General features: G+C 39.3%; 1 protein-coding gene and 1 long non-coding RNA gene across 16 annotated transcripts in view; one reads left to right on the forward strand and one right to left on the reverse strand.

Moving 5' to 3' along the window:
- Positions 1 to 5,005, reverse strand: part of LOC121284338 — a 73,276-nt gene extending 68,271 nt beyond the window's left edge. Inside the window, exons 1-2 of one of the 2 annotated variants that reach the window (XR_005944463.1) lie at positions 4,935 to 5,005; positions 4,689 to 4,849 (exon numbers count right to left, since the gene is read on the reverse strand). This is a non-coding gene — a long non-coding RNA (uncharacterized LOC121284338). Of the gene's footprint in view, positions 1 to 4,688 lie in introns of both variants that reach the window. The other variant, XR_005944464.1, reaches the window with a different exon arrangement.
- Positions 1 to 22,334, forward strand: part of mbnl2 (muscleblind-like splicing regulator 2) — a 108,075-nt gene that overhangs the window by 24,107 nt on the left and 61,634 nt on the right. For 2 of the 14 annotated variants that reach the window (XM_041199745.1, XM_041199746.1), the window contains exon 1: positions 5,192 to 6,160. In XM_041199745.1, coding sequence (XP_041055679.1) covers positions 5,987 to 6,160 — 174 coding nt within the window. In that variant the 5' untranslated portion in view covers positions 5,192 to 5,986. The other 12 variants (XR_005944462.1, XM_041199744.1, XM_041199747.1 and 9 more) reach the window with 10 other exon arrangements.

Here is a 22,334-nt window from a genome sequence, read left to right on the forward strand (position 1 = left end):
AGCTGTTCATGGGCAGAGATCCGTTCCGCTCCTGCCCAGCCGACCTGCCATAGGAAAAATTCTCCCCCTAGACTTATCCCCAGGCTTGATTGTTCCAGTGCACACCTGGCTGGCCTCCCATGTTGTCTTCTGTCAACTTAATGTCATCCAAAACTCTGCCCTTGCCCCAAGTCATACCAAGTTCTATGCACCCATCACCTTATAGTCATGTTGATGCTTGGTTTTGGACGACTTCTGGCAGCTCAGTCCACACCCTTGTTACCTACTTTTTTTCCTTCTCTCAGATTCCTTGGCTGCTATAGCCTGCTCCACGGAGCTAGTATTTTGTGCCTCACTCAGCAATGTCTCTCAAATTTGTCATTATGCTTCTTTGTGCCTCATGCTGTTGTCATTTCTGTCTTTTGTTTTTTATCTAAGAACTTAACAAGCCTGTTTCTCCTTTCATGTGTACAGGGAAGTGCTTGCGGCTGTTTTCTCTCATTTTTCTTCTATTCCTTTTAAATGCTGTTCACTTTCAATATCTAGCTCTGAGGAAGGGTTGACACCTGCATTGTTCTATCTGCACGTCAACTGAGTGCACATGCCAACCAAGTGTTTCCAGCAGGTTTGTATTTTAGCTTCCTATAAAGAGGATCACCTCTTGACTACAACCCAGTGGTTCCTGGTTAAGCAACACTTCGATTTCAAAATTCCCTGTCATATTTCTATCATAAATGTTTAACTATAACATTTAAACTGGAATGTTAATTTCGCTATACCAAACCCCCCCAACCACCACCACCATCACCACCCCCCCCTCCACCTTATGTTAAAAGCAATATATTAATATAGCTTATGGAGTTAAACTGGTAAGATCATGTAAAGAACTGAGGAAATAGAGGGTAATCATGGCGTTACAAATAATGGCATACCTATATGTTTTTTATACTGTGTTGAGTTAAGTAGCATCTAGAAAGAGTCTTGCCTTTAAAAGTGGCGATAAAGTAAGTAGCAGGGGACACAATACATTTCCTTTGCAAGATTTCTGTATCACAATATTAGATATTGTATGGCTATTCTTGGGGTTTATTTTTTGGCTTCTCACCATTGAAGAATAGAAAACCAGGTGGATCATGCTTGTCCATATGGCTCCTAAAGATACCTATAAAATTATATTTGCTTATTATCAATGCACAAAAGTTTCATACTGAATAACAGAGATTAAAATTGGAGAATAGTTATCTTGAGTCACATTTCGGTCCTAAATGTGCACATTTTCTATGGTTGGGATCTTCATCTTGAGAATATAGAAAGGGAATTGGTTGCATGAACTGGAGTAGGCCATTGCAAAAGTTTTTTTTAAGTTAGCTAATCTGGGGTTTAAGCCAGGAGTTGCAACATTGGAGCATTGCACTCCAAGTTGAAGCTAACATTTTGGATCTGAACTTTTCCTGTTTGCCAGTTTTGGTGGAATTGTCTAGACCATTTCCTGGCAGAATTACCCATTGCGCATGGTAATAGGGAGTGTGCCAGTGAGAATTATCTGGCTACCTGGGGATTAATTTGAGAAGAAAAGATATTAGGGAGGCAGTGGAGAATTTAATATTCGAAACTGCCATCACCGTTCCTAACGTGCAATATTTTCCCTAGTTCTTTGTTGCTTTTGATCTCACTAGATGCAATGTGGAACAGGCCATGAATCCTTATTTTAATGGCCTTGGACCAGCAATGTAAAAGCAGATTTTTCTACTCCTGGCTGTAGATTAATCAAATACCGAGTGCAATAAAAAAAATTAAAAGATTTTTAAAAATAACTTATTAAGTAAGAACTTTCACCTTGATTCAAGTGTGATCTTACTGTAAAAACAATATACTGTGTTTATTACTTTGCCAATGTACCTTTTGGAAGAGTAGATGCCAAAACCCTTCACAATACTGGATGTAAGAGAAGAATCATTTCTGTACTTGTGGAGACGCAAATAAACCTTTATGCATTTGCAGAGATGTTTGCATTTATGAGCATGCCAAAGTTGACTCCAGATAAAACTTGTTAATATTTAACCAGTGGATGATGCTGAAGCACTAAAATATAACTTGGCTTAAATCATGTTGCATTTTTTTGATGCTTTCTTTAATATGAGTGACAGCAGTGACCAACTCTTGGAATATAGGTCCTGCAGTCAGCGTTTTTGACTCTTAACTGCCCTCTGAAATGGTCTAATAAGCCACTCAGTTGTATTCAAGAAGGTGGCTCACTACGACCTTCTCAAGAGCAAGTAGGGCTGGGCAACACAGCAACGCCTACATCCCATGAATGAATTTTAAAAAGTCATGTAATCATTTACTGCCCTATTACTTAATTCAAATGCACATTTTTGCCTAATAATAAAGATATTTCATGCATGCCTTAGCCAAACCAACGGAAGAAAGTAAGTTTATGGGTAGAAAAATAATGTACAGTTTTGGAATTGAGAACAAGGAAGTTGGTGGAGGTAATTGTAGTAGCATTGGCTTTTTCTTACTAGAGCTGATAAGGTCAAGAGAGACCTGACGCAGGCCTTTCAAGGCTGTGAAAGTTTATAAGACAAATACCACATTGAGATGGACATAAATTTAAAACAATCTTTAAAAAAATGGGCAATAGCTGTAATGCAAAATTGTCTGCCAAAAGTTATTTCTGAAGCAGAGTTCGTGATTTCTTTAAATATAAGTTAGAATGCCTCTTGAGAAGGAGGAATATTTAAGGGGCAAAAGAAATAAGCAGGAGAGTGAGAATTGACCATGTGGTTTGTAGAGAAAAACAGCACAGACTTAATAAAATGTTGCAGCACAGAGAGAGACCACAGTCCATGAATAGATTAGCAATATCTTCAAATTTACATTATTGCTCACTCTGCCCTAGAACTCACAACTTTGCCAACTTGCATATGTCACCGTTTCCATATTTAGCCCGATGAATGTTTCTCTTGTAATTCTGATTCTTGAATTTTAATACATCTATGTATGATTGATTTTTTGCCATAGTGTTTTGTGAAATTCTTACATTGTATTATACTTAAATATTATGGTCATATTACTGTCATAAATATTTAACCATAACATTTAAACAAAGGCTTGTACTGAATATTCTTTAGTAGCACTTTATCAATTGGACTGTTGCATTTCAGTTGTAAGTTATATTTGCTTTGCACTTAGAGCTGATGCAGATTGACACCCCATGGTTGGTTTATAAGACCTGTATTATTATTTACTATTACCTATGTTTGATTTATTTTTTCCCCTGTAGCATTTTAAGGAACATACTGACATATATATTGACTTTGATCAGCATAACATAAAAATTTGATTAAAATCTGGTGGTTCTTTCACTTCTCTCTTTGGTTTTCAGTTTCTAATAAGTCTGGTTGCCTCCTTTTATAAGTCGATGCCTGCAGATGCTAAGCCACGTGTGCTGCTGTTCAACTTGCAAATTGAGCTTGTCAGTTGCAAGTACCCTCAGCTGCCCCTGAACCCTCTCTCTCTATCATCACACTCTTGTGTGCTACTCCCAAGCTGAGAGGATGGGAAGGGTAACCTTTACTAATCTCATTAAGAGGGCTCAGGATTAGCCTGGATAACTGTCTCTAGCTGCTTTCTGAAAACCTGGTGGTTGCCCCTGATGAAGGAATTCAGCTGCTGGGCACAGGTTGTGTGCACTACGTGCATCCACGACACACAACTTGTTTAAAGATCAGCTGCCTGAGATAAAATTATTGAATTTTGAAGACTGATAATGTAAATATACATGGACTATAAAAATGTCTGCTGTTGTATTTTGCCCAAAGCTATTGAAATGAACACAATTTCCTCCTCCTGCACTATTCTACATTATTCAGATTTTGGCTATTGGATTTGGTTTGATACAAATAAAAATGTTAAATAAGCCACTAGTTATGGATGGACATTGCTGGAGCACATGCCCCTGAAATATGTTAGCAATTCTGTTATGATAGAGCACTATTATTTATTGCTTAATCAGGAAATTGGATTATTAATCTGTACATTATACTTTTAAAGTCGTATTGAATAGTATTTTGACTGGTGTATTGTCTAGAAATCAGTTTAATTCTGTTGTGCTTCATTGTCACCACACTGAGTGTGTCATATTACTGTCACAACAGTTGTATGGAACTTATCTGTGGGGGTGTGGTGGGGGAGGTTGGTTAGCTCATTTGACTAAATAGCTAGAGTGTAATGCAGAATGATGCCAGTGGTGCAGGTTCAATCCCCATACTAGCTCTGGTAGTTCATAGAGGCCTGCCTCCTCACTTGTCCCACACTTGCAGAGTAGTGCCCCTCAAGCTATGTATAAACAATTGTGCCACTCTCTAATGGTGAGAGATGCCTATGGCCTTTTGTGGACTATAGCTAATTAGCTTCTCTTATAGGGATCATCTCAGTTATGTTTGTAAGACTACCATTCAGCTAGCAGTCAGAACATAGCATTTTAAAACTAAATTGCAATTTGTGTTTATTTTCAAATCTGATGTGCTACAGTTGTTATGAGTAATTCAACATCCTGCAATTGTTTTGATCAAAATTTCATATTTAGATGCACTCATTCTTAGTTAGCATTCACAGGGTTAAATCATGAAGGAAGTAGAATATAGCTGCTGCCTGTTTGACAGAATCTGCGCTGTTTACTTTCCCCACCCCCATTCCGTCATTACCTTCTGTGGTTCCCTTTCACTGCTCGGCGTCTGTAGATGTAAGTGTTCGCAGATGTTAGTGAAACGTTGACTGAATTACTGTATGTCCATTTTCTTCCAGATAAGGGAGCTGAAGGTTGTGAGTGCCTTTTCTTTATTTTAGATGGAAAATAAAACTAATCCTGAATGAATAAAGGGAACGGAGTTAATAGAAGTGCAGCCTGTAGAGATGAGTTTCCGATCAGTTTGAAGCCAGGCGTACAGTACCTCTATATAGCAGTAGGCTGGTCTCATTGGGTTGAGGCATTTTCATTATAGAGAGCATAGTGTCATCTGGCACACTCAGCCATTTATGAGATACATCAGACTATTGGATTGCTGCCCAGAATATTGCCGCAATACTTGTTGCGATTGGCTGTTCCCTTCATCAAGCATAGTTTCACGAGGAAAGCCAACTCCTTTTTTTTAATCTGCAATAGCATGGCTGACTGCAGTATGCTGCCTTGTTAGTACTGCTTCCGTTCTCATCTCGAGTACATTGAAAGTGATCAACAGCTTCGTACAATATAGCAGGGCTGGTTCAAGTAGAGTGAAAGTTACTGTACTAAAACGTTAATTTTGCTTTTTTTTTTGTTTTTATCAACAGGCCAGTGATAAAAAGTGCCTTTTCGGAAGTCTGTGTTACTTGGAGTTGCTTTTAGGTCAATCTGCTCTTTTGAGACTTGTTTGTTGCCAATTAGACAAATGTCTGACCTAACGTGCAACTGAAAACAGAAAAACGTCTCTGCTGCATCTGTAGCTGCTGCCTCATCTTAAACTGGCTGTAACATCAAAAAAATTGGAACAACAATCTGCTGCAAGAGAAACTAAACCAACATACAGAGAGCTGAGTGTGCCGAATGCAGTAAAATCAATAACTGGAAGTGACTTGAATGCGATTAGTATTCAATCAACGGGTGTGATTGCATCGAAATAACTTTTTATTAAAAGCAACAAAGTGCTGTGTCAGCAGAAGTACATTATAAAACAGACCAGACGTGCCACCAACAAGAAGGGGTTAAAACCCCACAACTCCCAACTGGTAACCGATTGCTTGTTGACTAGTTGTCTGTTTTAATGTTGACTAGCAGGCCGCAAAATAATTCTCCAGCAGCATTTTATGAAGTAATTTTCTGCTTTTATGACCATTAAAAGGCATTTTTATATTTTAAGAAAGGAGAGCTATATTTTTGATTTTAATTCTGTTGACTGCTGCATTCTTTCCCCAAGAATCCTGATATTAAGCTGTTCTGAACCACGTTTCACTTTGACGATTTATTATGGCTGTAAACGTTACTCCAGTACGTGATACAAAATGGCTGACATTAGAAGTGTGCAGACAGTTTCAGAGAGGGACATGTTCACGTTCAGACCAGGAATGCAAGTTTGCACATCCACCAAAAAGCTGCCAGGTTGAAAATGGGCGAGTTATTGCATGCTTTGATTCCCTTAAGGTAAGGAATTTTAATGTCAAGCTTTTCAATAGTGTCGTTTCTAATTTTGTGGCTCAAAATCCATTGATCCGTTTTTGTAAACTTTGGTGATTGTAACAGTTTTTAACTGTATTGAGAATTTTATTCTTTGTTGAAGTAAGCACTTACTAGTAGGAATGCTTTAATGTCTTTCGGGACCACAATGAGAAGGTTCAGATGATTTTTACATATTTATCTGATAGCGTCTTTGAAAATAAAGGTTTTACCTAGCACTTATTACTATTATTTTAAAACCCTCCTGTGTATTCTATTTCTATTAGTTAATCTTCAAGAATCCAGACACTTTTATTCCTCCCTTAGAAAATGTGTACTAAAAATATTGTTCAACAGAGTCCCATTCAGACTTTTATTTAGCAGAATATCCTCTTTTCTTTACTTCCTTTCAGTCTTTTCACAGTCCTCTTATCTTCAGTATCCACCTACACCAAAATCCTTCTGTCCCACTGCCCCCTCCCTGATTTCTCTGTCCTGTTATGCTTGCTCAGTCTTGACCTTTTTTTAAAGTTGACTCAGCCCCTCAGCTTCTTTGCCACTCATAGCTCCTCTGCACTCAAGGCCTCAGTCACATTTGAGACTAGCTTTGACCAACTATTTTGTCACCCTTGCCACCTAGGTTCTCCCCACTAATCCCAATGCCCTCGCCATATGCTTGTGAGAAATCCCTTCAAAATTTCTCTTAACTCCCAACTCTCTCCACCCACCATGATCCCTCAGCTATTGTAGGCTTTTTAAACTATTTATTCTTCTCTAACTCTTTTACACCTTTTTTCCATCACAACAACCATTCTCTATTCACGTTTATATGCATATATGTGCAAGCACACACACCCATCACTCATTAAAACAGGACAGCCCATATTTTTTCGCTTCTGGTGAATAACTAACTCATCAACCTCTAGATCTGGTGTGCCGTACAATAGTCTCCACTGCTGAAGTTACTATTCAAAGCTTGTCCAGAGAGCAAAGGCTTCTCCTCTCTACAGCTAACTGCTTCCTCAAACTACTTCTGCCTTCTCCATCTTTGCTTCCATTAGCCAAGATAAAGTAGAGCTTTTTAATCTCAAGATTAAAACCATCCAAGCAGCTTGCTTTGTCTGCTTCCTGTCCCCTTCCATCTCAACCTCCCAGGTTTTCCAGCCCTTTGTCACTGAACCATTTTCCCCCATCACCCCCATTGTTCCCTTCAAACTCACTCTCCCATAGGATCCACTACTGTCAGAAGTTGGCTCACCACCAGGGGCAGTTAGGGATGGGCAATGCTGACCTAGCCAGTGACACCCACATCCTGTGAAAGAATAAAAAGCACTTGCTCCTCGTGTTTCCACTCTAATTTACTACCAATCCTGGCTTCCCCTGCTAGCTGATACTGTTAATGGTTTCTTTACTTTTAAGCACTGCCTTTCCCCTTCAATACTGCTTTTACACAAAAAGTTCACCTTTGACCCACTCTTCCTCTTCAAGTTACCAGAATATGTCATTGTTTCACCATCCCGGGTCAGACTTTGTAATACCGACCATGCTGCTCTATCCTTTCTTCACCGTCTGTCTTTTTTGTAGCATTCAATACTGGTTGATCATGTAGTCTTATGGTTCTGCCTTGTGTGGTTCTACTCCTGTCTATCTGGACCACAGCCAGCATGCCTTTAGCAATGGCTTGTCTTTCCTTCCCTCTTATCGTAGGAGTCTTTTGAAGATCTATCTTTGCCCTCCTCCACCTTTTCCTGATTCCAACTCTGTCCCTTGGTGGTGAAATTTGCTGGCATTAAGTCAGCTTTCACTTGCATGCTAATGACATCAAGCTGTACCTTTGTACCAGTTCTCTTCATCCTGTCAACATTCTGTAATGTCAGACTTAGTTTTGGAAAAGTTACAGGTATCTTTAATTGAATGCCAGGAAAACCCAAACCATTGTTTCTGATGCTCACCACAGACTCTGTCTTTAATGCTGACACTATCTTCTTCCCTAGCCTCTTCCTTTGATTTAACAAATCATTCTGCTTGATCTTGAGATGGGCTTGAAATCCCACATTATCTCTGAAACTGGCTATTTCTACATCTACAGCCTTATTTGTCTCTCTTTCCCCACCATATCTCTTCCCACGCTGAAATCCCCCTCAAAGTTTTTATTACTTTTGGATTTGATTGTTCTAAAGCTCTCCCTACTGACCTTTTCTTTATTCACACTCCATAACCTCCATATTTATCCAAAATGCAGTAGTGTGTATTTTGATCCCATCAGCAACTATGCTGCACTATGCCTGTCGAAAATCAGTACTGTGGATGCTGGAAATCTGAAATAAAAACAGAAATTAATGGAATTACTTGGGTCTGGCAGCATCTGTGAAGAGAGAAACAGTTAACGTTTCAGGTGGATCACGTGTCATCAGCACTGGGAATGGTTAGAGATGCAATAGGCTTTGAGCAAGGGGATGGGTGGTACAAGGACAAAATAGGAAGGTCTGTGACAGGAGGAAGACAGGAGAGATTGAATGACAGAAGCGTTAGTCTTCGAGGGCCAAAGAGAATGGCAATGGAGCAAGAAGAGGAACAAAAGATGTGCTTAGAGCAGGTGTGCTCCTGAATGAATAGGCACTTCTACACCCTTGCAAACTTGCACAGTTTCAATGTCTCCCAATACTTAAAAATTTAAAACTGTCGTACTTGTCTTCCAATCTATCCATGTCCTACTGTACTCCACTTGTACAACTTTCTCCAGACATGATCTCTCACACCCTTCAGCCTTCTGGCTTCCATACCACTTTCCTTCTGTCCCACGCTGTTGGTGGCAGAGTGTTTAACTGCATCGTATTTGGAACCTCCTCCGAAGATCCCTCTACTTTGCTTTTCATCTTTTCAAGAAACCTTCTCAAAGTCATGTTCTCAGACAAACTTCCCTAATTCCTAAACTCTTCCCAGCCCAGCCCTAGATACTCCTCCTGTTCCATGAAGTGTCTTGGGTTGTTTTGTACATTGAAGACATTATACAGATGAAATAAAGTAGAAAATGGTGGAAAAACTCAGCGGCCTTGGCAGCACCTGTGAGAGAGAAACAGTGTTAACGTTTCACATCCATATGACTCTCTTTCTATACAAATGAAGCTTCTTTGCCTTGTAGCACGTGTGCAACTATAACTGAAGTGCTTTACATCTCATTCTGTGGTCTTTATGAAAGTGCCTTAACAATGTTCATATATTTAACTTGTCCAGTGAGTTGTTGTTTGTGAAAATGTACACTGATCTGGAATGATGGGGTGCAAATTTTGATCCCATCAGCAACTGGCGCTCAAAGCCACTTCTCTCATTTGGGTAACTTTAGATTAGAGTTGTCCATTAATATGTGTTGATATTGCATGTTAGCAGACTGCTCCGGTGGGGTAGTGTGGGTGCATGGGGGGAACTGACTGGGCCAGGTTTGCAAGCCTTTTGGATGGGGCGATTGAGACATGAAGGTGATGAGAAAATAATAACCTAATGCAGATTCTGGCTGATCACAGAACAGTTTTGATAAGAATCGCATTGATGTCGAAGGGACCAGACCATTCTGCTCAGTTCAAGGAAGCAGAACTTTTTGCTTTGGTGGTGAAATTGAGACTCTCCAAACACAGTGCGTTGCTAATATTCTTTCACTTCTGTAAAACTTTTTAAGTCTTTGGTGCCCCTGAGTTGCATAATAGGCTTTCTAAAAAGAATGGTGATAACATTGCTGGCTGTGTTGTAAGAATAGCCCTATAACAGACATTTGATTGCTTTTTGCCCATTTTCTTTCAGTGATTGTGATTGAAATGCATTATTTTAAGTCCTAAATTGTCCATCTCCTGAACAGCAGAAATTTTCTCCAGTTCAGTAAAACTGTTTGCATTTAATCTGGGCAAAAACCTCATATGTAGCAAACAAAATTTATTTATTGATGCCATGAATTCCTGACCCAGCCAAAAGATATTTCACAGATTAGTTTGTTTTTAATAATCTGTTTGCTGAAGTTGTTAGAAGACAGTTCATCGCTCATACTTATCTGAAAGGACACCATAGTGTATTCAGAAATCTACACCTTTTATAATGCTAATTACAAGATCACGAAATTGTCATTCAGCCCATTTATCCATTCAGAAGGAACCTGCTCCCTGTCCTCTCCTTCATAGCAACCAAAGATCTCTTAAATAATTCCAGGGGGATTTCTTCCATTACTTTACCCAGAAGTCCATTCACTAATTATGTGAAGAAATTTTGATATCCTTTCAAGGTTATCTATCCAGTCATTTGGGCCTGTGCTGTTGCTGTTTCTGTTATCGTTTGATTTGATTTTAACCATTTAACTTGTATCCTTGTGCTATTTCCTTTCAAGGATGAAAATCTCCAACTTCCCTATTTTTCCTCATGGTGAGCTCTCCTTCAGTCCCTCACCTAGCATCATTAAAAACCAGTTAACTGTTCATTCACACAGTTACTGTTTGCTGGACACTGCATGCAAATTGCTGTCGTATTTGCCCGCATTAAGAGCCCTATTTCACATGCAAGTGCTGCCCCCTCAGTGACACCATCCAAAAACCGCATCAGCTTCCATGTGTATGATGATACCCAATTCTACCTCAGCTCTCTCATTCCACCACTGTATCTGTGTTGACACACTGCTTATCCAGCACCTAATACTGGGTGAACAGATATTTCATCAAAGTAATTATTGGGAAGACCAAAGCCATTTTCTACCCTTTGTAAACTTGAGAGCACCCAAACCCCATGTTCTATCTCAGACCAAGTCCTGTTCCCCTATCATCCCTGTGTTCACTGAACTACATTGGCTCCTGGTTAAGCAATGCATTGATTTTAAAATTCTCCTTGTTTACAGATCCCTCCAGGGCCTTGCTCCTCTGTATCTCTGTAATCTCTTCCAGCCCTAAAACTCTCCAAGACCTCTGCGTTCCTCCAATTCTGGCCCCTTGCATTTCCTCGATTTTAGTCACTCGACCATTAGCAGCCTTGCCTTCAGTTAGTAAGGCCCTGAACTCTGGAATTTCCTCCTTAAATCTCTCTGCCACACCTCCATCCTGCTTTTAAAGACCTCCTTCAAAAGCTATCTCTTTGACCCAGCTTTTGGTTAGTTGTCCTAATATCTCCTTATGTGGCTTGGTGTCAGTGTTTTTCTAATAATACTCCTGGGAAGTGCCTTGGGATGCTTTACGATGTTAAAGGTGCTATATGAATGCAAGTTGTTGAATTCAAAGTATATAATTGTATACAGAATGCATTTGAATGTTTCCCTAATGTGTTCACAGTATCTTTATAGTGCAGAAGGAGGCCATTTTCCCCATCGAGTCTGCACTGGCTCTTTGAAAGAGCATTCCACCTAGTCCCACTCCCTTGCTTTATCCCCATAACCTTACACATTCTCTCTTTTCAGATAGCAACTCATTCTCTCTTTTCAGATAGCAATCCAATTCCCTTTTGAATACCTCGATTGAACCTGCCTCCACCACCCTTTCAGGGAGTTTGTTCCAGACTCCAACCACCCACTGGGCGAAAAAAATGTTTCCTCACATCACATTTACTCCTTTTGTCAATTATTTTGAACCTGTGTCCTCTAGTTCTTGATTTTCTCTTGACTGGGAACGGTTTCTCACTATTTACCCTGTCCATACCCTTCAGGATCTCGAATACCTCTATCAAGTCTCCTCTCAGCCTTTTTTTCTCCAAGGAAAACAGTCCCAACCTCTCCAATCTATCCTCATAGCCACAGTTTTTTATCTCTGGAATCATTCTTGTGAATCTCCTCTGTACTCTCCAATGTCTTCACATCCTTCCTCAAGTATGGCGCCCAAAACTGATGAGGCTTAACTAGTGAACTACAAATTCATCATGACCTCTTTGCTCTTGTACTCTATGCCCCTATTAATAAAGCCTAAGCTGCTATCTCAACAGGCCCTGCCATCTTCAGTGACCTATGTACATATACACCAAGGTCCCTCTGTTCCTGCATTTCCTTTAGAAGCTCTCCCTTTATTCTATATTGTCCCACCATATCTTTCCTGCCAAAACAAATTACCTCACACTTCTCTGCATTGAACTTCATTTGCCACTTGTCTGCCAATCCACCATGTCTATGTCCTTTTGAAGTTCAAGACTATCCCCATCACGTTTCCAACCTTTGTATCATCTGCAAATTTTGAAATCATGCTCTGCGCATCACTGTCTAGCTCATTGGTGTTGAGGTACTATGTGGACATAATTTCCTTTTTGTCCTTCTTAAAACTCCTTTTTTCTTTGGTACTGTGATCTGTCTCCTGGGACTTTTATGCACAGCGTCCAAGACTTGAATGGTTGCCTTGTGACTCAGTGCCTACAACTGGAAGCTTTACCAAAGTGTGATTTAATGAGTGCACACTAAGTGAGAAACGTCAGGAATGAAGAATAGAATACTTTTCCAGCTCTTGCACTCAGTACCAGCACGAACCAGCCCCCAGCCAGTAAATTGCAGTGAATCTCAACCATTGTCTTTAATATGTACATCTGTGATATTTTTCACAATTATTGTCCTTATTTAAACTTGCAGTTTCTTTGTCCTATGGTGAACTAGGGCAGTTTGTGCTATGGAGTAGGAACTAGATTCAGACTGAAATAATTCATTTCCTTGGGACTGTTACACCTTCTAATCAGTAAGGAAAAGACTTAACTCATTGTTGTTTGTACAGGATTTATGCAAGTTGGATGCTGCTGTTCCTGAAATAGGGATTGCATGTCAGAAATACATCATTGATTTTAGAGCACTTCAGGATGTTCTGGGGGTGTGAAAGTTGCTATACAAATGCAAGTTTATTTGTTCTTTGAACTCAAGCTCAGCTCCTAGAGGTGAAAGAGCCACCACAACTTGCTGTCGTTCAGGTCATGTTTGAAATTGGAGCAGCTTTTGTGCAAAACACTTTTAGGCGTTTTCTATTTCTGTTTAAGTTGGCTCACTGCTCTAAGTGGGCTGTTGTACAAAGATTTGTCATTGGGTTGATTTTAACTTCTGTTTACTGAAATCTGACCCAGCACTTGCTGGCATGCTTTCATCAAGATGAGACTATTTTATTAACCAGTTTAAACAAGGTACTATGTCTGAGGTGACTGATCTAGCCATTCCAAAAACCAGGAGATAAGAGTGTCTGGAGGGTTAAACCCTGGAGACTAAATACTAAAGTTATTTCATTATTTTTTTGACACAGTTTTAACTGTTACTCACAAAGCAAGCATGGTTCTCTGCATACCTGTTAGAATTCTCCTTATCTGAGTTTGGGCTCTAGGATTTATGAGTAGCGGTTGAAAGCTTTTTCCCTGTCTGTTTCTACCTTCTACTTATGCAAATGTAAATAAAATATTCTGTAATGTTGGAAATAGAACTAAATCTAATGTTTTATTTTCAATATTAGGATATTGCAGATTGGTAAGGTCAACAGCAACTTATATTTATATGGTGCCTTTAACTTAGTAAAAAAATATCCCACCTGGCAATTCACAGGAGTGTTGTCGACAGAATTTGACACAGAGTCATATAAGGAGATATTAGGTCAGACGACCCAAGCTTGGTCAGAGGTAGGTTTCAAGCAGTGTCTGAAAGGAGGAAGGAACGCAGGGGAGGCAGATTATGGAGCGGATGAGAAAATCCATTTGGCATATGTTAATCTATCCAAAGATTCAAATCCACTTCCTCCCCTCCTCCTCTTTCCACACACCCCTCCCCTCCACTCCATTTCAGTGGCCATCTATTTCTTGTAAGATTCCAGCTTCAGGTCTTGCACTACTTTTCTTGGAAATGTATCTTTTCATTGATAATTCTTTGTGTGATAGATTGTCAGGTATCAAGTGTAATTTTACCTCTTTTCATTGACTCTGTATCCCTTTGTCCTAATCTTACTATTTCATTTAAAGAATGTTCTGGATTAAATACTGAAAATGCTGGAAATACTCAGCAGGTCATGCAACATTTGTAGAGAGAGAGAGAGAGACAATTTATTTTTCAGTTTGATGATTTTTCATTAAAAACATTAATATTCTGGATTAATATTTTCTATAATCATATATTATCGACTACACCTCTAAAAGATCACTTTTCAGATGTCTTGCTGAGGAGCCAAAACACTATCCAATCTTTCTTCATAGTTCAGCCCTTTGACACTAAGAATTAGCTGATGTGGATCTTTCCCCTGCATAGTTGGTTAAGCTCCCCAAAACCACAGCCTTCGGCTTATCCTAATTTGCACCAAGTCTCATTTACCCATCACCCTTGGTTCTTGGTAACCACATGGGCTTCCAAGTCTGGCAGCATCCCAATTTTAAAATTCTCATGCTCTGAAAAAGTGTCATACAGACTCGAAGCGTTTACTCTGTTTTGCTCTCCACAGATGCTGTTAGACCTGCTGAGTTTTTCTAACATTTTCTGTTTTTGTTTCAGATTTCCAGCATCCGCAGTATTTTGCTTTTATTTAAATATCTCATCCTTGTTCTCAAATTTCCCTATGGACCCACCCCTCCCTATCTCTGTATTCTCCTCCAGCACTACAACCCTCCAAGATATCTGCACTACCCCAATTCTAACCTCTTGCTCAGCCCAGTTTTAATTACCGTACCGTTGGTGGCTGTGCCTTCAGCTGCCTTGGCTCTGAGTTCTGGAATTCCTCCTCTCAACTTTTCCAGTTCTTTTCGAGATGTTCCTTAAAATTTACCTCTTTGACCAAGTTTTTGGTCATCAGCTGTCATATCACCTAATAGGTTTGGTGTCAAATTTTGTTTGAGAGTGCCCTGTGAAGCATCTTGAGACATTTTGCTACATTAAAGTTTCCATATGAATGCAGCTTGTTAGACGGAGGCTTGAAAGAAAATCTGTTTTCTGTCAGCAGCAGGATGTATCCAACAGCGCATTGTCTATTTCAGTTAAAAGAATTGAAACAAAAATCCAATCATTTCAGACATTACTCTCAGTTTCTTCTATTTTAAATATGACAAAAAGATCACACATACAGCCTCATTTAATAAATAAAATGCCTCAATAGTAGTTGAGTAGTGAGAGCAACTTCTTGATGGGGCTGGCCTCATCCTGAGTAGCATTCTGATTTTCGCTCACTGTCCTAGAAGTTCAAGGGACATTACAAGGTTTTCATGGCAGCAGCTCACCAAGGAAATAAAATGTGGAATTGGTAGCATGTAAGCTAATGGTTAATAAATGTTCAAATAGGACAAAAATATATGGAATTCTTTGTACGCCTTTCGGATGTTTTAAAAGAATGTTAGGAATGTTTGCCTGCAGCTACTTTTTTTTTCCCCCCCCCAGACCAGTGTTCTTCATTATCTTTTGAGTCCTTTCTTGTGAAATACATGTTTATGGTTCACAATTTGATACGTGTAGGAACAGCATCCACTTTTTTTATGAGAATTATTCTGTTTCACTTTTGCATTAAAAATCACCATGGTATTTTTGTGATGATTTTATGTACTATTAATTCGCAGCTTGTCTGATTTGTTGAGGGCTGAAGATTCCTGCTTTTACAAAAGTAAAGTAAAATGTGTTGATGAGCCACTGCCTTTTTCTGCAGCAAATGTGGCAGAGACTGCCATGCTGGAGTGGGGCTCCTGAGCCACATCAAGCAATGCTTGACATACGTTTGACCACCATGGTGCAAGCCATCGGGTTGGAAGGCTGCCACATAAATATTAGGAATTGTTTCTAATAATAATGCACACAAAATCTTCGATGTACACTGAAGGGAACAGGGTAAACCTTTTTGTTAATGAAATTAACACTGACTTATTTTTGTTTGAAGTAGGTGATTATGGAATTTTACAGCACAAAAACAAGCCATTCCAGAGTTCATGTCCCATCTCCCACCTCTCTTCATCTCTCCTTATCAGCATATCCTTCTATTCATATTGCTCTTGTGTTCTCTTTAAGTGCATCTGTGCTATTCGCCTCAATCACTCTGATAGAGAGTTCCACATCCTCATCACTCTCAGTAAGAAAGGTTCTCCTGAATTTCTTATTGGATTTATTAACAACCATTTATGACCCCTGATTACGGTTTTCCCCACAAATGAAAATGTCCTCTCTACACCTACCCTATCAAACCCCTTTCATACTTTGAAAAGACACCTATCAGATCACCTCATCTTTTTTCTCTTGAAGAGAGCTCCAGCCTGTTCAGTCTTTTAATTTAGTCATTTACAGCACAGGAGAAGGCTTTCTGTAGAACAATCCAGTCAATTCCGTTCCTCCACTCTATCCTCGTAGCTCCCTGGAAATTGTTTTTGCGTGAGTTTTGAAAGCTTGCAGATTGTAGAATGTTTTTGTGTTCTAAAATAAATAGATAAACCTGGTGCACTTGAAAGTACTTGATGCTAATCAGTGTAGACTGACATTGGCAGGTTTCCGTATTTGCCATCAGTCACAAAATCTGGTTTCCTGGATGGTGTACAATATCCCAGTGCTTGCAATGTAGCAGAATGGGAATTATAATGCATAATTTTAATCTTTAATAAGACTTCCAATTTCATGCAATTGTTGTCGTCGACGGCATCTTTCCATCGATGAACGATGATGGCCAGTCAGCAAACAATCCATTTCAGTTGGGCTTCCTATGGCGCACCTTTGCTGATGGCTGAAGAGACTAATCCTTGAGAGGCAGGTTCTGCCACAAATGCTGCACATGAAAGCTACCGTTGGCGTCGTTTGCCAAGTTCCTGTATCCACTGGCCATTGTGGTGGTGCACGCCAGCCCACAGGAGGTGTTGCCACTTTCCTCTGCTATCAGCTAGTGACTCTCGACTACAATAATCAATGCCTAGGGCCTTCACATCATGCTTGCAGCTATTCTTGAAGTGAAACCTTGGGCATCCTACTAGTTGTCTGCTTCCAGCTACCTCACCACACAAAGTCCTTGGGTATGTGACATACTGCAATTTGTCCAATCCACTGAAGCCATCTCTCTCTGATGACTGATAACAAACAAAGGAGTTATGCCTTTGAGAGGATTGCCACATGTGTGATGTTGTCCTGCCAGGACATACCCATAATTTGCAGCAGACAGCAATGATAGAAATTGTTAAGCTTCTTCTCTTAGGAGCTGTAAGTTGTGAATGTTTCACAGTCACACAAGGTGCTGAGAACACAGGTCTTATAAACCATCAGCTTGGTCCTAAGGGTGAGCTTGGTGTTATTCCATGCGAGTTTCATGTGTCAGGCCAAAGGAGGTAGCTGCTTTCCTTATGTGTGTATCAAGTTCTGCATTAAGGACAGATTGCCTGTTGCTGTGGACCTAAGATAGCAGAGCTTGCTAACCATTTCCAGCAGGGTATTATTTAGTGTAATTGAGGACAGCGATGCAAAACCTTGCCCCTGGGCCATGGTTTTCTTGACGCTTATAGTCAGGGAGAGCATGTTACAGGCATGGGAGACAGTTCATAAGTCTTTGTAGTTGAGTTTCCATTTGGGGGTCTAGAACCAACAACATCAGTGTAGAGGAGTTCTCTGATAAGGGCACAATGTGTTTTCATCTTCCCTTTCAGTCTTGATAGATTGCAGAGCTTGCTATCTGACGTGTGCAGGTAAACACCTTCAGGGAAGGCAGAAGTCGAGGGTGTAGAGAAGATGCCACCGAACAGTGCGGTCTAGGACACAGTTTCACTCCACTCTTGACTCTGAAATTGTACAGTGCAGTGTTTGTTGTCATGGAAGGAACAGATGAGGCTGAAGAACTTTGGCACACAGCTAATTTTCCCAAAATCTAGCAGAGTCCTGCTCTGCTGGACGTGTTGAGTGCTTTAATGAGGTCTCTGAAAATGAGGTAAAGAGGTATACCATGTTTCCAACTCTTCCCTTGTTAGCTGGCATGTGGAGCAGATCGTGTTTCATAGTGAGGAGTCATTATTCTTAGGAGATTTAGTGCTGTGCATGACGGTTTTTGGGGGTTTGAATGCTGTGGTGAGGGGTTTATTTGGTCGGTTTTAGTTGTGTGGGGGATTTAGTGCTAAATTTCCCCATTACATCCCTTTGCCACAGGACAAAATCTCCCAATAAACGTCTGACCACAGCTCTAAGTCCCCCAAAAAGATCCTCACCACACCACAGCAATAAATCATCTCCAAATGAAACCCACCCAAGTAATAAAACCCCTCCCCAAATAAACCCCTGACCACAACACTAAATCTCCCAAAAAATTGGTCCTTAACACAGCAAAGTCCCCCCCAAAAACAAAGTAATGACCCCTCACTATGACACTAGATGCCCTTCACTCAGCACTAAAACCAGGCTGAAGCACATGCAGTCTCTGGTCAATCAATGAGGACTCCTCCAGCTACATGAAGACCTGTGGTGCCAGTAGAGCAGCTCCTGTAGATTGCTGGAGGGAAGGGTACTCCTCTCCTCCAGTGCATTTTTAGAATGTTCATAGTAACACATTATTGGAAAGTTGCTTTTAAGTGAATGCCCTTTAGTGTTGTGCCAGTATGTGAAGCTCTTGATTCATCATCTCAAATTGCTATCTTGCAGAGAGCAACATGTAGCCACTTGTACTTAACTATTGTGTTCTACAGCTCAAAATGTTCTCTTTAAGCACAGTCCAAATTTAAAAGGAGAAAGTCTGCAATTATACTGCTGGATGTTTTTTCACCTGTCGACAATTAGACTTTGTTTAAATCCTGGTGGAAATTTATCACAGCACTTGAACGTAATAGAGTTCACTATTGTAAGTGCACTTGATTTGAGTTATTGTAGATCTGCATGTTACTATTACATGACTATTACTGCAACTCCCTTGTATTCAGAAACCGTCAGGGTTTGCTGTAGCATTTTAAATTACATGGATGCTGGAAGGAGCCTCTATAGTGGTTTGCTTTAATCTAGTATTTTAAAATGAATGTTGTGACCCTGGCATAAGGAGCAGACAAAGGGCCAAAACCCTACTGATGTGCACGAAGACCATTAATGGATGACCATTTGACAAGATGGCTATCTTCCTGTTGGTTTTGCATACTAAATTAAACATTGATATTAAACTCAGCAGAATAACTAGCAATTTACTTAGAAGATTACCTTCAAGTGTTATATTTTGTAAAAAGCCATAATATATTAATTGATCCAAATCTGTAGAACAGTTTTGGAAGATAATGCAAAGCACAGTATATACAAAATGTTAAATAATTTCCTGTGTAAATGTTGTAATCTTTTACCTACTTCAAATTTTGTCATGCACACTTCAGATTGCTCACATTATACCTCCTGAAAAAACTAATACTAAGAATATGTGAATTTAAATGTGCATACATAAATCAATGACACTTTAAGGAAAGACAAAACTACACTGTGATGCAAAATAACAAAAACTTGAGATTATGACAAACTTGGAGAATTGTATGGATATCTGATTTGTGAGCTCTAAACCTTACAGTTCTGTGATCCCTTCCTGCCTGCCATTTTTATAACTGGTTTGGCCTATATATGACTCCAGTCCTACACAAACATGATTAACTCTTAACTGCTCAAAGTCACCAAACAAACCGCTCGGTTATATCAAACTGCTGCTACGTTTCAGGGGGAAAAAAGCCCACCACCTTGAACAATGGGTAATAAAATGGTCACCTCACCAGCAGCATCCAAGAAAAAAACCCAACTTTTGAATCCCTGAATTGTAAAGTTTGCCTGCAGAACATGGCTCATTTATTAAATGACGTTACAGCAGAGCTTATCCATCCAATGAATTTATTGTCCAGACTTCATGTTCAGACATGGTACACGTTTTGCAGAGTTTTTTTTTGCTAAAGTTGTTGAGCTTTCCTTGGAATTATTGTTGAAATCTCTTCCAAGCTTCAAAGTTCAATTAAAAAAAAAATCTATATATTGTTTGTGAGAATGGTGTTCCCACTTACAAAGTACTGCGCACACAATTTAGTGTAATCTGTTCTTCCTTTTGCTCCTGTCATATAAAAATTGATTGTGTTTTAATATTAAAACAGCAAAATACATCTCCGTTCTGTAAATGCTGACCTGACTGAAGCTGCTGGCAGTATTCATACTGTTCCTCTTTGCCTCCCTCTATTATGAGAACAGTAACCATTTTGATTGATTCCATGTTGCTCTATCAAAAATGTATAAACTATATGGAAGGTTAAATTACATGGAGTGGAAAAAGTACAAAAATTTTCAATACTGAGTAACTTACCTGACATGTGTCTACAATTTTTAGAAATATATATATATATATACATATATAAATCAATTTCAGAGCACATCCTTAGTTAAAGCTGAAATAAAAACAAAAAAGTGCTGGAAAAAATCAGGTCTGGCAGCATCAGCGGAGAGAGGAATAGGGTTAACTGTCCGCTATGTCATCTTCAGAACGGAAGAGAAGCTGAAATGTAAATATTGGAGGAATATTCACATTCCTATTGGACAGTCATATTGGACTCAAAACATTAACTCTGATTCTGTCTCCACTGATACTGCCAGACTTGCTGAATTCTTGCAGCACTCAGTTTTTATTTCAGATTTCCAGCATCCGCAGTACTTTGCTTTTATCGTAGTTAAAACTGATTTGGCTGGATTCAGAAGGAAACTTAACCCAGGCCAAGATTGCTGTCACCTGGAAAAATTGGCAGGAAAAGAAGAGTTTAAATAGTTAGACCTACATAATCTGGGTATAGCATACTGTGTATATGACACAGAAAGAGGAAGGAGAAAGCAACAGAGAAATGTTCAAGGTCTTTTCTATGGAACAGCGAAGAATGTTTTATTTACAGTACATAGCTAAGCCAAAGTACTGAGTAGTCATCATAATAGAACTTCCCCTCAATAAACAAGTGATTGCTACAAATTCTAACTGCAAAATATTGGAATATATTGTTTCTGGCAGAGGAACTTGAGGGAAAACAGTTTTACTGCTTAGCTTTATTGATAGCAATTGGATCAACTGAAATTCGACAATTGGTTCACTCATTGCAAATGTAGCAATCAAGATTATGGATACGCACAATGTAGTGACTATAGAGGTGACATCTGCAAGGAGGAAAAGCTATTGTATGAGTGAAATGCTTCAAACTATAATATCATGATCTGAAGAGCAGGACATACCACAGCCAATCTTTTGTTAGAATGTGTCTTTAATTTTTGAATTGTAATCATTACACTGATAGTGTGTTAAAAAAGTTACAATGCAAAGGTTAGGGTCTGATTTTTTTCAGGGTTAAAGTAGCAGGATGATGAAACTGATACTGTTTCAGCACACCAAAAGCAATTGTAGTGCGATACAAAGAGCATTTGTAACATATGGAGATTTTCAAATAATTGTGGGAACATTCAATTCTTTGTTTTGAATGATTACACTGTACTGAAACTTTACAGAAGAAGGCACTATACAATGAAAAAGGGCCATTGATCTCATTTTAGCCCTTTTATGTCTTCTGGCACATACACACATATACACACATACAAACACACACATATATATGCTATACCCAGATTATGTGGGTCTAACTATTTAAACTCTTCCTTTCCTGCCAAGAGATATTCCTGCCAATTTTTCCAGGTATGTATGTATGTGCGTGTGTGTGTGTATGTATTTTTAATATATATAGGGGTTTATAGATCTTTTACTTGAGAAGAGATAAAGGGATTTCAGAGTCATAGCTTATACTTGGCTATGCTGTTTTTGGGGCAGTTTAGTAAATACTGGTGAGACTGAGCGAAGTTAAATGAAACTTAAATTCAACTAATTGTTATGCTGTACCTTTAGTAAAACATCCCATGGTGCTTCACAGGAATGTTAGCAGACCAAATTTGACACGGGTCCACAAGAGATATTGGTAGTGGTGACCGAAGGTTAGTCAGGTAGGACTTTTCAGGAGTATGTTGAAACAGTGCTGTATCTCCCCCTACTGGATTAGCTTAAACAGTTCATTGAGAGAGAATATTATAACTTTATCCTCAGCAACACATGTGCTGCAAGTTTTTTTTGAAATATCATCTCTTGTGGTGTTCATGCTAAGTCCAAGGATATGTTTTCTCTCTGTTACTATCTCTGATCTTGCTTTTCTTTTGTGCTTCTTGTGTTTTCTCCACTTAAGAGTATCCTTTTGCTTTCTCATCTGGGTGCTTTTCCTGTTTTTCTTAATTCTTTTTTGT

Source organism: Carcharodon carcharias, chromosome 11 (assembly GCF_017639515.1).
Source record: "Carcharodon carcharias isolate sCarCar2 chromosome 11, sCarCar2.pri, whole genome shotgun sequence".
Classification (NCBI taxonomy): domain Eukaryota; kingdom Metazoa; phylum Chordata; class Chondrichthyes; order Lamniformes; family Lamnidae; genus Carcharodon; species Carcharodon carcharias.